This window comes from Aquarana catesbeiana, linkage group LG01 (genome assembly GCF_042186555.1).
Source record: "Aquarana catesbeiana isolate 2022-GZ linkage group LG01, ASM4218655v1, whole genome shotgun sequence".
NCBI classification, from domain to species: Eukaryota; Metazoa; Chordata; class Amphibia; order Anura; family Ranidae; genus Aquarana; species Aquarana catesbeiana.
The window spans coordinates 225,406,981-225,424,697 of NC_133324.1; the positions used below are offsets into that span (position 1 = coordinate 225,406,981).

At 37.4% G+C, this 17,717-nt stretch overlaps 1 protein-coding gene across 4 annotated transcripts in view; it reads right to left on the reverse strand.

Annotated features, from left to right (window-relative positions):
- The window catches only part of SRRM4 (serine/arginine repetitive matrix 4), a 242,204-nt gene that overhangs the window by 31,518 nt on the left and 192,969 nt on the right, over positions 1-17,717 (reverse strand). For 2 of the 4 annotated variants that reach the window (XM_073625503.1, XM_073625520.1), the window contains 2 exons: positions 12,878-13,020; positions 2,842-2,861 (listed from right to left, as the gene is read on the reverse strand). In XM_073625503.1, the coding sequence (XP_073481604.1) occupies positions 2,842-2,861; positions 12,878-13,020 (163 nt within the window). The remainder of the gene's footprint in view (positions 1-2,841; positions 2,862-12,877; positions 13,021-17,717) is intronic. The other 2 variants (XM_073625510.1, XM_073625529.1) reach the window with 1 other exon arrangement.

The following is a 17,717-nucleotide window of genomic DNA, read 5'->3' on the forward strand; positions in this document are numbered from 1 at the left end:
CACCTAATCAGTTTTTGGCACAGCATATTTTGACTAATCTCTTCGATCACTGGTATTTTCACCCTCCCAGACCCTGGAATGGCTCTGCTGAACCTAGGTATTGAATCATTCCCCCCACATTTTCGCACAGTGGTCACACACATATTCCTAGCAGCCAGATCACTCATAACCAAAAATTGGAAATGCAATGTCGTACAGAACGTATCTGAAACACTGGTAATTATACAAACCCACTACATCTATGAGTCCTTACTGGCTAGTAACAGTGGCTCTGGGAAGATGTTTGATGGGAGGTGGAAGATCTGGAGGGAGAGACCTTGTTATCATTAAGTCATTAAGTTAACTACCTACTCACTCACTAACAGCCCTCATTTAACCGATTACTGAAACATGTCCATCTCAAACCCCATCTATTTTACTTTATTTTATTTACTTTACAGTATTGTATTCTATTTTATTTTATTGTATGTCATCTTATTTCAATTGTACCCCACTTTAATTCTACCCCAATACTGTGATAATCGGTATTTTTCTAGTATTAGAGCTGATTACCATTGTAATCTCTACAGGCAGTCACCGAGTTACGAACACCTGAGTTACGAATGACTCCCACTTACGAACAGCCTCAAATGCCAGCCACTTGTGCTCCACGCTGGTCCTGGATATCTCCGGACACATCCCATACTGCAGTACTACATGTACTGCATGGCCAGAAGAGCCCCAGATAACATAACAAGCACCCAGAACATCCCACATCCATGCACAGGTGGACGTTACACTTACGAATGCAGCGTTCCGACCAGGAGTTACACTTACAAATGCAGTATTGCGACTTACGAACAACTTCGACTTATGAACAAACCTATAGTCCCTATTGTGTTAGTAACTCGGTGACTTCCTGTATTGGAGATATGATCATATTCTCTTTGGTAGCTCTTTTTGACGTTTATTGTGATTATTTCCATAATCTATACCCTTTGTCCAGTTTTATTCCCTGTTTAGTCTTTGGAAATCTTCAATAAAAATTAATAATAAAAAAAAAAAAAAAAAAACACCACATGGATGTTATTTCAACATGCCACCTGTTTCTCCAAGGATTCAAAACATAAAGAATATGATACATAATCATTACTGCCATGGTATTCTGCCATAGAAAACATATTATTGGAAATAGCAGCAAGTTTGGAGTTTTAGTGATACCTTTTATTGGCTAACTCAAGTTATTAAAGGAGAAGTAGAGCCAAACCTCTTTTGGCCCCACTTCTCCTGTAGGTCACAGAAGTGCATTTCGTTCTGCACTTCTGTAACCCATATTCAGCCGACAGTGGGCTCAGTTGATGGCTAACATTGTACAACACTCTACTTTGGGAAATTGCAGCGTAACCTGGAAAATAGTTGGACATACAGTATATCAATTGTGTTGCATAGCAAGGCATTACTAAATAAGAACAGTGAGACAGATTATGAGACATTTGCTAAAGGAGCTCAGCTTTATTTATTAAATCCTCTGCCGTTATAAAGTAGCACTGCAACAGAATAAAACGTGCCCCTGACTACTTATCCTGTGTGCCTGTTTTGAATACATAAAAAGTCCAAACAGAAGCTGCACTCAAAGTATTCAAACTTATGATGACGGATGCTCAAAGTGAATGCCACAGATAGTGCCATTCCAGAACCGAATGCAAAGGTGCAACATCACCAGCACTCCAAATAAATACGTTTCACATGTTTATCATGAAGACAGCATCACATAAGGCATAAGAAAAAACAACATGCCGGTTTCTTATGCCTGTCTTCACAATAAACACATGAAATGTATCTGTTTGGAGTGCTGGTGACTTGGCAGTGGTAAATCTGTCACTGACCTGTGCAAATCTCAGTTTGCTGCCCAAGATTCCAGGTGCAGGGATCACAAATACACAAAAAAGTGTTTTATATACCTTGCTAAATAAGAGGAAGCCTGATTTGCATCTAATTTTTGTTACTCGCTTACTTGATAAATGGCCCATAATTCCCACACAGTTAAGACTTATGCCCTGTACACACGGTCGGATTTTCCGACGGAAAAAGTGCGATCGGATTGTGTTGTTGGAAATTACGATCGTGTGTGGGCTCCATCGGACTTTTTCCATCGGAATTTCCGACACACAAAGTTTGAGAGCAGGCTATAAAATTTTCCGACAACAAAATCCATTCGGTTAAATTTCCGATCGTGTGGACACAAATCTGACGCACAAAGTGCCACGCATGCTCAGAATAAATTAAGAGATGAAAGCTATTGGCTACTGCCCCGTTTATAGTCCCGACATACATGTTTTACATCACAGCGTTCAGAACGATTGGATTTTCTGACAACTTTGTGCGACCGTGTGTATGCAAGACAAGTTTGAGCCAACAACCATCGGAAAAAATCCATGGATTTTGTTGTCGGAATGTCCGATCAATGTCCGATCGTGTGTACAGGGCATTAGAGGTGCTGTGTATTGTAATTACTTTTACATTGTCTGTTTCCAAATAAATGAAAGAGTTCATGTTAGATTAGGTCATTTTTTACCTAATATTCAAATGAATGGAACATCTATGAGTGAAACCAACTGTAGCACATGGTTGAAATCTAATTTGATATTGAATGGGTTGGGAACTAGGTGCATACAGTTCATTTTGTAATAAGTCAAAGGGCAATATACAAAGTATCCAAAACAAACAATCAAATATCAACTGTTTTAAACAAAATCAACACTGGTTACTGTGGGTCACTGAACTTTGTACTTAGTTGACTGTGTCATTATCTGATTTGGTTACAAATAATTCATTTATGACAGGATCGAAGGGAAAACTTGCCTTAGTCTCTTGTCCCACAGCCAGCATGGAAAAATGATAAACACAATGTAATTGGTTTCCAAGGAAAACTACACAATATCTGAGACAACTCTTCCCTTTAAAGACTTTCATAAATGAGACAATTTTTCGTGATATGGAAAATAATACCTCTGTATCTAGCATTGTGTGTCTTTTGAATTAAAAAACAAAAAAAAAACAAAAAAAAAAACCATGAAGCCATTGTGACATAAGAAAAACTAACAAGCAATATAATTAAAAGGGCAAAAAAAAAAAAATCAAAGATAAAGTCCCCTATAAGATGGAAATTGAGAAAAAGCAAGAGAAACATGAAAATAAAGTATACAGATATTCAGACTGACTTTCCTTAATTGAATAGTTTGAATTTTTTTCTCCCCTGTAAGTCCAGATTTAGCAGGTGCCTCACTCTAATAAAACCCCTAACATCTGTCAGGAATCAGCGACTTACCAAGCGGGAACTCCTCCTTTAGTAGGTAAGGTGTAAGAAAAAGGTAACATAATTCCATCATTACATATTACAGGTCAACAAAAACAAACATTCACTCTCCCTCACAACTGTCTATGCCTGGAAATGTATGCAAGTGGAAAGACAGCTGGCCGGGCTCAGCTGGTGTGTACCCTCTGTTTTATATTGCATTCATTACATTTAAATTAAAAAGAAAAAAAACAAACCATAAATAAATTTGGTCAAAGTTGATTAGATATCACTCCAACCCAACTTTTTTTTTTTTTTTACCTTGCTACAGTATTTTGAGTCAACATCAATTTGTGTAATAGCATTCTAGTCATCTCATATCATATCTATAAAGCCACTGAAGCCTAAAATACAGTTGTCAGAGAAGTGGAAGAGAGGAAACGTTTATTTTTTTACCAATCAAATATTTACCAATCAAAAATGTACACATGAAGGTATCAATAGAAAAGCAAATCATGTACTGTAAATATACTACTCTGTTGGTCTACTCAGTACCAATGTTGCATTAAAGCCATACAAATATATTGATGTCATGGAGTGCAAGTGAATTTAAAAGCCTAGACTGGATGAAACCTATACTGTAAACTGTTTTGGTCAGACACTAAAAGCTTTCCACATTCATACGCAGTGTACAAAGGATTAATTTGCATTGACTTCACCATAAGATGACATTCAAACAATGTCCTTACTTGCTACTTGAGGTAATTCTAATATGGCTTAATTAAAGTGATCCTCTCACTTGTCAAAAAATGCTCCTCTTGCCTGTAAAAGAAGGCAGTAAATACTCACCCTCCCCGATGCCATTCCACCAAACTCTGTTCTGATGACAAAGAACAGGTCCTGAAAATTCCAATGGCAAACCAACACATCTGTGTCGATCTCCTAGGTCCTCCACACCTGTCACTCTTAGAATTGTCAATTTCCCAGCAGACTTCGGAGGACCATTTCTACTAATCAGAGAGGTGTCAGCAACGCATCCAATAATTATGGCCTTCTTTTACAGCTAAGAGGTGTTTAATTAAATATTAGCGTGTAAAAGTAGCTTTATATCCTGACTTCCACTTCCATGTCTGCCTTGTCTATTTAGAATCTATGTAAAGATTTAAATTTGTGTTAACGATGTAAAGTTTGTTTTAATTATATGAAGGAGAAAACTAGAAAATTTGCTGTAATTTTACCATGCAAATTAGATAGCTGTTTTAAGCATTCTTTGGCTGTACCACGTAGGCTTAGTTGGTATTAATGTGTCTTTAATGTCAGATATAGGGACAATTCAAGTGTCAATTGGGACATAATTAGGCAAATTCCTGATGCAAACTTCTTACTATCACAGCTATGCACAACACATGATTGTTTTCTTCCAGATAGAAGGAAAATAATGTTTAACTATTATGGTCAAGTCACATAGTGGATTGCACAAGTTCTGTTGGGTTCAAGAATGTACAGGCATCCCACTGTCTGTCATTTTTAATGAGACATCTTCCCACTCTAAAGCCTAGTACGCACTATTAGTTTGACACTTCAGATCAGAGCCGCTGTACTAACTATGCTGGGCTATTGTGTTCTGACAGGGGGACGCGGGGAATGCGGGAGATGCGGGGGATGCCCCCCACACCCCCCACCTGAACACTTAGGTCAGGGCTCTCAGCCATCAGGAGCCGATAAGCAGACCTTTTTTGGTCATGTCCCTTCGACCAGCTTCTGTCGGACTGGCTGCAATACACATGGGCTGAATGTTGCCCAGTTTTTATTGACCCAGATGATGCCACCTGACATTCAGCCCTTGTGTACTAGGCTTAACTGTAAGGCCACTAAGTCTCAAATCTTTTATACGCTAACAGAAAATATTTTCCATAAAATACCTTCATTTTTGTTATGCATGCTTCTTACTAGTAAAAATGTATAAGTAACAAGTTGCATTTTAGCTTCAGTGTTCCTAGGCAGTAAACATAAATACTATAGGTCTATTGTTTTAAAGAATTCATGTATTACCTGGTATCAGGCTCAATTCATTAGGCTATAATGCATGTGTTCTTTACTATAAAAATCTATTTTTTCAGCCAAGTGACTTCTATGTTCATTTCTTTGTGTTGAAAATAACAGCTAATATGACAAACAATGATCTTCATAGCTTAGTAAGTTGGGCATCAAGTGTAAGCAATCTGTACAGCACAATGAATGGACTAGCCCTGACAGATTGACTTCTGAACCGGAGCTACTCAATTTAAATGTTGCTTTCTATTAGCTGTAACTTGAGATGCCATCAGTTATCACTAATCTAAGCTTTCCTACTATTTGATTTCTTATTGGTTTCTTGCCCAAAGTGTTAAATAAAGCATTTATGCTTTAGCATCAAATTATAGTAGGCTTCATTCATCAAAGTGCCTGTAATAAAAACTATTTGTACTGTCCCACAGCAACCAATCAAATTAAAGTATTAATTTTTAAAGTTTCAAATTCTAATGCGTTTTTATTTTATGATTGGTTGATTTATGGTATTTAAGGGAATTTATATTAACCACTTACCGACCGGCTCACGCCGATATACGTCGGCAAAGTGGCATGGATGTGCAAAACGACACACTCGTACGTCGCTGCGTCATCCGCGACTAGCGGGCAAGCGTACGCTGCCACACGCCGCGGGAGCATGCCCACGAGTCTCATTGACTTGATGTCCGCCAGAGGCCTGCGATTATGGCATGGAGAGGCAGAACGGGGAGATGCCTATGTAAACAAGGCACTTCCCTATTCTGCCTAGCAACATGACAGGGATCTACTGCTCCCAGTGATCTCTGTCATGTTCTAGTGAGCCCATCCCCCTACAGTTAGAACATGCTGAGGATACACAGTTAACCCCTTGATCGCCCCCTAGTGTAATAATAAAAATGCCAAAAATCTATCCCCGATTTTGTAGACAGGATAACTTTTGCGCAAACCAATCAATATACGCTTTTGTGATTTTTTTAACAAAAATATGTAGAATATATATTGGCCTAAACTGTGTAAGAATTTTTTTTAATATATATTTTTGGGGGATATTTATTATACAAAAAAGTAAAAAATATTGCTTTTTTTTCAAAATTGTTGCTCTTTTTTTGTTTATAGCGCAAAAAAAAAAAAACGCAGAGGTGATCAAATACCACCAAAAGAAAGCTATTTTTGTGGGAAAACAAGGATGTCAATTTTGTTTGCGTACAACGTTGCACAATTGTCAGTTAAAATGGCGCAGTGCTGTATCGCAAAAAAGGGCTTCGTCAGGAAGGGGGTAAATCCTTCCAGGGCTGAAATGGTTAAAGACACTTTGATCAATTAAACCCGGTAGTATTATTTCTTTATTTATGTAAAAACAATGTCATGTTTGCTATATAGTAATCCTGCACCTAATCATTTGGACAGTCTGTGCTGTTGAAACATGACAATTGTTTGTACTACAAAGAGGTGTCAGTACAAATATAATCGATGAAAGATTAGTATTCATTGTACCGCTTCACCACTCACAATTCAACATGTCCTCCCATAAAATAATGTGCATTGCTTTGTTCAGGTATTCGGACTAAGTGAGGTTCATATGGCTTGAGGGAAATGGCAGATAATGAGTTTTCCAACCGCAGGTAATTAGAAATGAATCAGTCTTTAAAGAGCCATCTGTTCAGGCAAGTTTCTCTGTACAAAACAGCCCATGGCAGTAACTGGTGGAATTCCCAAATAAAAAATGCCTTGGCACAATAGCTACCAGAGTCAACTAAAATATCCAACATAATGAAGTTTGAGGAATTCATCTTCATTCTGCTTTAACGGAAAAGGTTTAGCAATATCACTTTATTGTTATTAATATACAAAGCAGCATATAGGCCATAGCACCCGGTAATGATTTTAGGTATTTTGGCAAAATAGGCACATCCTAGTCCTGCGCTTATTGTCCTGCCTGGTCTTATTCTGTTTAGTATAGCACCTCTTTTCCAGCTACATATTTTTATAATATTAGCTCAATTTTTAAGCAAAGCGGCATATCAAGATTCTGTTGGCCATATGCCAAAAACAATGACCTAAACATTGAAAGAGCTCATATTAAAATGACAGCTATCACTTGGCAGTAAGGTTTGGATAAAAACACAATGAGCTTGATTTACTAAAGGTTTTCACCTAGCCCAGCAAAGTATTCACTTCAATCCCTCAATCAAATGCAAAGGAAATTCCTGGCTTTTTAAATTTAATTACACGCATAATTAGGTGCACAAACATTGAAGAGGTTAGGTGAAAAATATATTCCTTAAGTAAATCATCCACAGTATCTTAATGTGTTTAGCCAATTGTTCCATGCTGGATGGGTCTGAAATTCAGTAAGTTTCATATAAAGGCATTATTAAAATACATGACTTACCAATAAAACATTCTGGTTGAAATTACATCGACTTAGGATTCAGTCTGTCAAATATCAGGCTTACTTACTTTTTTTTTTAATTTGCACAGATTTTACCTATTATCATTTAATACTCTCTTAGTTGATAGCTTAGCTCTATTTTCTTAGCATTACAGTTTAGGTTTAATAATGTTTAAATGTGCTTTAATTGTGTATCTATCTTTGGTACAAACCTTTACACCCTACGAGGTCATTTACTTTGTACCATGTCAGTTTAATACTTAAAGTACTTTTAAGACCTTATACTTTATAGTATTTGGATCAGAACTCTTTAGATCATAGAGTTATGACAACCAATAAAAGGAACGCTATGCAGAAAATTGAAAGGGAAACTACAGTCCTTTTCAGTTTGAGATAAGTGAAATGTAAAGGGTTTAAGATATCAAAAAGTTCTAAAAATCTTTCATTGTATAGTATGAAGCTACACATGTGCATAGGGACAGCCATATTGCCCATGATATATCTGGTCTTTGCTCCCTGCTAGGTAGAACTAAACAATGATTGCACTTTATTGTTTCTCTTTCTCTCTATGAATCTTTAGGTGAGATATGAGTACATGTGCTAATAAATATAGGAGGTCAGAACACACCAAAAACAGGAACGTTCAGCTTGGGCTAATGTTGCTGATTATGTAAATGAGGAGGGAAAGAAAGAGGAGAAATAGGGCCATATAGGCAGATGCTTCCATTGGCGCTTACATCTGGGGGAATAATAGCTATTGGGACAGGTTTTATAAGCTATCCATCTGATGTTCCCCAGACCAGGGGGCATCCTCTTTTTCCCACTGACTTAAGATTTTCACGTAATGTGTCCAGAAAAATCTTGATTGGGTAACTGTTTATTCTATGTCTGTGGGCAACTTAAAACTAATATTCATTAAGAATCTCTAATCACATTCCATGATTCAAAATAATTATTAGTAGGAGTATCTACAATCTATGAAAGAAACATACACAAAAAGCGAGTAAAATTCTTAATAAAAAATACAGTCAGGTAAAAATGTGAAAACTAAAATTTTAATGTTTACAACTCTTAAAACCTAAGGTTATAGTTTTAGCACTACCTTACCTCATACTCCACAGGTTTGAGATATATTGTTTGAAAGGAAAATGAAGCTGGTTATATCAGGGATTGTTGCTAATGTTAGCAACTTGTAAATTTTTGTTAGTAATCAATATACAAATAATGCTCTATACAAGCCAGAGATACGGGGATGATTTACTAAATTGTTACCATTTAACAAAGTGAATGTTAACTTATCTTTTTTCACTCCTATTAATTTTAAGTTTAGTTTTAAGTTGAATATTAAACTTTTTTATTTTTCAGTTGTAGCAGAGTCACTTTGAATATCCAAAAGTAGGAATTTAAAAAAACAGGAAATAGTTTTGTGCATGATTGGATGATTAAAGTGAAAACAGCTTCATTTTGCTAACTGAAAACTCTATACTTATACTCTGTAGATGAACCCTATGAAAACTGAATTAACAGAAGAAGGCAATAATTCCCAAGCTATTTTCTGCTGATACAGTCAGTAGACCGGATCTGCATGTTAAACATCTTTTAATGTATCTAATCAATTCCGAACATGAGTAGTTTAATTTAAATCATGAAACAGCCCACTTCTAATAACATATAAATGTTTATATTGATGTTTGTGATACCTACTGCGTCTGACATGACTGGGGAATATATCTCTCAAAGTCCATGGGGTTTCAGTAAATTACTTTAGCACAGGCTAAATATGTACAGATAATCCTTCAGTGTTGCACTTCGGGTAGCTTGTACGAATATGCCTCAGGGGGAAATCATATAATGAGATATATTAAAATTAAATATAAATACAGGAGCTTTCTATTAATATTATTGCAAAGTAATTAACACTAATTGCTATACCTGCCAGGTCAGCAAACCTGTGTTTTATACCAACATGCTGTTGACACAAGAGTTCTCTTTTTCCCGCAACCACCAGCACCTTGGTACTATGTTATCATTATATGATGATGATGTGCAACAGGACACCCATTTCCTTTTAAAAAATTGCAGCAGACTGCAGCAGTGTCTATAGGTGAAGCTTTTTATTTGTGGTAGGATCAAAAGGTATTTTTGCACTCGTCAAAAAGATATAACCAAATTCTTTAATCAGACCAAAATGGACCACATGAGATAAGTTCATTTTTAGGGTCTACATACATTTTAAGGTTTAATAAAACAGGTGCATGCAGAATCTGGTAAAGCTGGGCATAAGCCAATCAGCTTCTAACTTTAGCTTGTTCAAATACGCTTTGCCATTACAACCTAGAAGCTGATTGGTTCTTATGCATTGCTGCACCAGATTCTGTGTGCACCATTTTTAGTAAATCTGCAACACTGTTTCCGAAATGCAATTGCAGAACAGTTTGCTGTACTCTTGCAAAAATCAAGCATTGATGGAACTTTAAAATGCACAATTGTATTTTGGGTCTGTTATATGGTCCATATTTTAGTTCAGTATTCCTAAACCCCCCAAAAATACTTTATATATATAATATATACTGTGTATAAATATAATATATTTATATATTTTTTCATCAAAGGAACATTTAGGGAGCAAACATATGGGGCTACAGATTAAAGTACAGCTTTAGTGCCAAGAAAGTCTACATGCTTCTGGAATTTTAGGGCACATTGACATTGAATGGGCAAGACTGGTAATGGTGCTATGATAAAAACTAGCTCTGCATGTTGTAAACCCCAGCAGGGAGCTTACGCATTTCAGAAAGTACATAAATGTTGCCTCCCTTTAAACATTCAACAGTAAAGAGCCTTAATGTGCACTGTGTAAGACATTGATGGTTACATAGTGTTTAATGAAATAAACCTAATGAAAGCCACTTGGTATTTCATCCAGCTAAATTTACCCTCTGGGGAATTCTTTTATAGACACAGTCTGCAATTCATTTAATCAGGGAGAGGGAAATTGATAACCCACGCTGGCATTTAAAGTGTCATTTATTTTTATCTCTCAAATCACCCCTAACTGCTTGAGAATCCTGCTTAGCATTGTAGGGAGTAGGCAGACACTTTGCCGTCTGTTGATTATACACGTATCACATCAAATAAACCAGGCTGGCTGCTAGTAGTTACAATACATTGTATATAACAATGGTAAGTAATTATGTGCAAAAGCATGTTGCAGCAATCTTCAAAATTTGCATAGCAATTAAGGTTAAATGATATGTGTGATTTCTAGCGATGTTACCATTTTCATCACCATTACTTTCAGTCTGCTTAATCTGGTAGTGGTCATGATGAAAGATGGCTGACCAGGCTGGCACACAGTTACCTTTGGTCAGCCTAAGACTCCAACCTTTTCTTGGCTATTCTGGAGCTTTTCAAGGTCTTCTCAGGCAATTACTAGGGAGTCTCACATGAGGCATTTGTATAACTTTAACTAGCATCTCATAGCAGTATATTAGACTTAATGTAATCGGGAGAGAACAATGACACTTTCTAGGCCTTAGACACATGCAAATATAAAATGAATCCATACTTAAACTGAAACTTTATTAGAACTGGGAATATTTATTTCTTAAACTACTTCAGTGTGAGATGCCATGGTCATTTAAATAAGTATGTGGCAGCTGTTCTAACAGCAGCTGTTGCCACTGCCTTCATATTTAATATGATTTTGTCATAAACTCAAAAGCTAGTTTTGCAATATTTATGAGTTTAGTAAAAATGAAGAAGTATACTGTCCTAATGCCTAAAACAAAAATACATTTGTACCACAAAGGGAGAAAGAGGGTATTTATTCCATAACGAACGAATGGTTCCAGCAGATGGCCAGGGTCCCCTGGTAGAACTAGAATTAACAGAATTCTTGCCTGTTTAATTTTTGTGGATATAATGTAACAGGCATACATCAGATGTTCTCAAATTACCTTAGGGTTGAAGTTGGGTACAGTCACCTATTATCTGTCATGAAATGAGTACTCACTCATCAGTCACTCATCATATATCTCTGTATGAACACAGTACCACTAGTAAAACTAAAGTTAATTTTCTTTGCTTATTGTAACCTCACCTCCCATATTATTATGTCTATAATATATATTTTTATTGGTTTGCTCTCATTTATTCAGATAGTACCTGTGCAGTGACTCTGCACTGAGCTAAGGGCTATAGGCCTACAACATTACTCTAAGCCACCTTAAAAGCTGTGCAATATTCCATTGTGATTGTTCTTCCTTATTTTGTTGCAGAAATACTCAGATTCACCTGAAAATTTTTTACTCTACAGAATAGAAATTAATGTAAGTGTTGATGACACATTAGGCCATAGTACTGCAGTGGGCAGCATTGCTGCATTTAAATCCTCGGTTCAAATTCAAGTAGTACCATAACTACATGGAGTCAGCATGTGTTCCCCATGTGTTTCTGACCTTTCTCTAGACCAGCCTTTCTCAAACTTTTCAACACAGAGTAACCCTTGCAACAATCTAGAAAATACACTGGTATGTTGATTGGTGAATTATTCTTCATACTCTGGTTTGAATGTATATTTGTTTGTGCTTGTATGACTTTGTTAGCAAGAGGGTCAGGGCTTTGGAAGGAAGAGGGTTAGGGTCAGGGCTGTGGAAGGAAGAGGGTTAGGGTCAGGGTGGTGCATTTCACATACAAAAAATAAAACCATGTTTTGAGGTTTCATGTACCGTTACTCTGGAAGTAAACATTTTATCTGCTCTATATTATCAGAGATCACCTGCTATTTATACTTCTCAAAAATCTGCTGATGCTCACAAATGTTTCTTTCTAATCCGAGAACTTTTTTTTATTTCTCAGACACATGTTTTAAAAAATAGTGATTACGATCCTGACAAGACATTGTAAAACAGTGAACTACTTCTTACTGACAAATGATGGTATATGGTTCTATATCTTTAAAATATCCTCTGTCATAGAGAGATACTATGCTACTGGACCATATAGTACATATGACAAATGCATTAATTCCAATGAATTGCTGTTTGTTTCAGACCCATCCAACACTAAAAGTGAACAACTTCAGTAAGCTGCATCCATTCATTTATGTATCACACAAGTAGAAAGGGATGCTGCTGTTTTGAATTGAAAAGTTCTACTTACTGTTATCTTGGTGGAGTACGTGCTGTTTTTTGCAGACAGAGGGGGGGCTTCTTTCTGCTTCTTATTTACAGACCTAGAATGATGGTATTTGTGTTTTTTTCTTTTTAATTGATGTTTTTTTTCTCTAGACTGCTCCCGTGGTCTGAAATAAAGGAGTAAGAATATCAGTCCTAACAACTGAAAGAGCCAGTGGAGGTTATTTACTATAACTGCATGGTGCAAAATCTGGTGCAGCTTTGCATAGAAACCAATCAGCTTCCAGGTTTTTTTGTCAAAGCTTAACTGAACAAGCTAAGGTTAGAAGCTGATTGGTTACCATGCACAGATGCACCAGATTCTGAGTGCACCAGTTTTAGTAAATCTACCCCAATGCTAATAAACCTACAGCTTCTCAAGGAATGTAGGTATACCAAATGAAAAAGCTACTCAAAGAACTGAGCTATATATCTTACAATATCAGATATAGCTTGCCTGTATGCCAAGTAGTTATTCCACCTGCTTTACTCTCCATAGTACTATGGAGCAGATGAGCAATAAACCTTCTTGGGATGCAGCACCTAGATGTGCCACGGCTGAGAGGAGCTGTTCCCCTCAATAGAATTCCCCTCAACATTGGAAAAGACTGGAAATTACTGGCTAAAGTTTTCATCACTTGTTTCAAATAATACTAAAGTATTTTTAAAGGTTAACAAACTCTAAACATAATTCAGCTGGAAGGTCAATAGGCTAAGCTGGACATTTTGCTCTGTGTAGTAAATCAATCAAATTTCAGTTGCTGTTTCTCTTAAAAACTTTCATTATGCATCCCTTTAGATATAATTTTCTGTTGGGAGTATCTCACCAAAAATTACATTTTTGTTGCAGAGGATGCCTGATATCTGAATTGTATCTAAGTGCAGATTTCTGGGAAAATTAGTGAGCCAATCACACAAGCAGGAAATTATGTTTCTGGGGGCCTTCTGTACACATTCTGTACAGAACACCTCTAGCTAGCCATATTGCATTGCATTTTACAGAAAATTGCAGAGCTGCAGATTGAAAAGGAAAGGTAATTCAAACACAAAAAGACTTGTGTCGTAATTGTATATGCTATATTATTTTTTTATTTGCTATTTTTTTGCACACAAAAGCAGAATTACCCTTTAAAGGAAATGTCTGTGTACTCAGGGTTCTCCTCCATGATGGGCGAGGAATTTCAGGGTAGTCAAGTAAGGGAAGGACTGAATTGCAGTCCTCTTAGTATTAATAGAGATTTATTTGGGACCCAGAATTTTGGAGGCCTGGAGTGACATTTGGGTGGAAAAAGGACCTCCACTCCTGACTACAGGGACTCCAGTCCCTACGGGGTTAAGGAAATAAAATTACCCCTTCAGATAGTTAGTGGGACTTTAACGGCAATAAAGTAGTAAAAAGAACAGTTTTATTGATACAAATATACAAAATACAAGGATAACGAAATTGACATATAAATCAAGTAATATATAGAAAAGCTAAAAAAAATATATAAATATGCTGGTGTAGTAGTTGAAAAAGTGTATATTCGTGCAGTCTTCCACTTGGACCTACGCATTTCAGGACTGAACAAAAAGGTACCTTCATCAGGGGAAACTTGTGGGAAGAATCACACCAAGCATATTTAGTATGAGAAGCTCACTGCCAGATCCCGGAGGCAAACCCGTCAAAAACGCCCCGTAATACCAAAGGAGGACGGGGCGTATGGCTGGCCCCGCCTTGTCCACACTGGTTCACCCGTATGACGCAAAAATGACAAAGCTCGCAGGAGAAAGGGTGATGATGTCTTGGATGGAACATAGGTTGATGTCCAGATGTTAGCAAAAGAGCCTCAAGGCTGAAGAGAAACGGGTGGAAGAAAGACCAAAAAGTGCAGGGACGAGAAAAGGGAGGGAAAGACCACCCTGTGCAGGAAGATAGCTCCGATAAATCTATTAGGTAGATTGTTCCTTCACGGAAGCAGAATCATGATAATCCGGAGTTAGCATTCACTGCTCTTCAGAGCATGGTACTCGTCCATCCGAATAAGTCGCCACCGAGCTTTGCCATTTTTGCGTCATACGGGTGAACCAGTGTGGATAAGGCGGGACCAGCCATACGCCCCGTCCTCCTTTGGTATTTTGTGGCGTTTTTGACAGGTTTGCCTCCGGGATCTGGCAGTGAGCTTCTCATACTAAATATGCTTGGTGTGATTCTTCCCACAAGTCCCCCTGATGAAGGGACCTTTTTGTTCAGTACCAAAACGCGTAGGTCCAAGTGGGAGACTGCACGAATATACACTTTTTCAACTATTACACCAGCATATTTATATTTTTTTTTTAGCTTTTCTATATATTACTTGATTTATATGTCGATTTCTTTATCCTTGTATTTTGTATCAATAAAACTGTTCTTTTTACTACTTTGTTGCCGTTAAAGTCCCACTAACTATCTGAGGGGGTACATTTATTTCCTTGTCTCAGGGATGGTGGCAACTTCTATGACCTAATTGGATGGTATCCTTTTTTACTATGGGGTTAAGCAGCCTCCAGGAAGCACCACATAAAATAGGAAACTCTTAGTTTTGGGGGTGGGAAGTAGGAGTTAGAGAGAGAGAACTGTTGGAGTGCTGCACATGTGCTGGGAGCTGCCAAACAACCAGGGTTGGACTGTGCTAACTTTTGGGTAAATCCTGTATATGAACTTTACGTTTCTTTATGTTTCCTTTATGATGTTTGTGCTGTTATGATGTTTTTCTGTTATGTTTTCTGGAAGTAAACCTTGTGTTGCTGCTGAAAGTCCTATATTCGTTTGCATTGAAAGAAAAATAAACACCTTTATGCTTAAGACCAATGGCTTTGCACATGGTCCCGAGGAGCTATACCTCTGAATATTACATCATGTATATACATTTTTTCAATGAACAGATAACTGGATTGAATAGTGTTTTTGAACATGCCTGGAGCTCAGCTTTAAAAACACAATATTTGTTGAAGATTCTGAGGTATTAAAATACAGTTCAGCAGCATTGTGGTGGTGTTGTCTTAAACTGCTCTAGCAGTTTCCAAGAAATGACCATCATTATCTTATGGATTGTTGACAATGTCAGAAGAGGGAGGTGATTTTGATTTAGTGGTCTTAAAAATTTGTGTTCACAGCTTCATATTCTTCTATGTGACAGTTGCCAGACTTCTATATAAAACAGGGGTATGGTATCCTGTGTGTAGGTCTGCAAAAACAACTGGACACACGCAGAGAGAATCACCTGCCGTCTCCACAGAACAGCCCAACAGCTGTCATAAAACAGAATGTAAACAGAGGAAAGCAAAATCATCAGTGCCACTTAGAGGCTCCTGTTTAGTCTGTGACATTTCCTCTGACAGACAGTGCATTTTATGAAGGCAGTAAAGATTGTACCTGCAACGAGCTGTCCAAAAATAAAAATGATAAAGGCTTAGCTTGATAAACAATGCCCTAATAAATAAATAAAAAAATAACCAAATTAGTTGATTATGATTTTACATAATACATATTTTAGGTTATAAAAGCTCCTTAGCTTATAATATTTATAAACCTAGTTATTGTCCACTACATTTTATTACGAAAAATTTCTAAAGGAGTACATTTTTCACTTGCATTTATCTTGTGCCAAGGAACTTTAAAACAGAATATTTCAATGACTGTGAATAAATGATTAAAGTGAAAAAAAATATGTCTTTGTTATCACAAAGGGTGGATCTGATCTTTCGCTGCTATATAGCAGATAACACAAAATGTTCTATACCACAGTAATTAGGTTTACAGTTTAGTAGCCAAACAGTACACTTTAGGATCCCACTTACAGCCCATACAAATAGGTTCCATAAATATTATGAAAAGTATTTTAAGAAATATGTTATGTGGCACTGTACAGTGCTGAACATAATGCATGTAACAGCATGGGTTCCCACTGATTCTGCTGTCTCCTCTAAGGCCCCTTTCACAGGGCCGGCAATCCCACTAGGCAAACTAGGTGCCAGCTTAGGGCGCACTGCCGCCTAGGGAACACTGCCACCTAGGGAGGGTGCAGCCAGCCCGGCTTACCCAGACTCCGCTGGATAGACTTCATGTGTGTTGTTGTTCGCTGGCGGCCGTGGCCGGTGCCACATGAGACTCCACGGCTCCGCCGGCCTGGCATACTGCTGCAGACAGTGCTGCTAAATGTCACTGTGCAGGCCTCACCTGTGTGAAAACTGGAGAGCGACCCAGATTGGTTGATGTTCGCTGGGCCGGACTTGCTCTGCCAATCTAGATCGCGAATAGCCAGAGGCTACCAGCAGTGCCAGTCCAGGACAGGTGCCTGCCAGGCAGCGCTTCCAGCCAATGAGGTGCTGCTCGATTCATGTAATTTCCTCCTCCCACCCACACAACAGAGCAGGCCGCAGTCGGTCCCTGTCCCTCACAGGGGTGAGAATAAGAAGGTAAGACAGTGACTAAGGACGAATAAAGAGAGAAGAGATGGGGTTCCGGAACCAATATGGTTCGCAATATATCAGCAGCAACAGCAGACTAGTTTTATATATATATATATATATATATATATATACATATATATATACAGTATATATATATATATATATATATACAGTATATATATACAGTATATATATATACATATACAGTGGGGACGGAAAGTTTTCAGACCCCCTTAAATTTTTCACTCTTTGTTATATTGCAGCCATTTGCTAAAATCATTTAAGTTCATTTTTTTTCCTCATTAATGTACACACAGCACCCCATATTGACAGAAAAACACAGAATTGTTGACATTTTTGCAGATTTATTAAAAAAGAAAAACTGAAATATCAC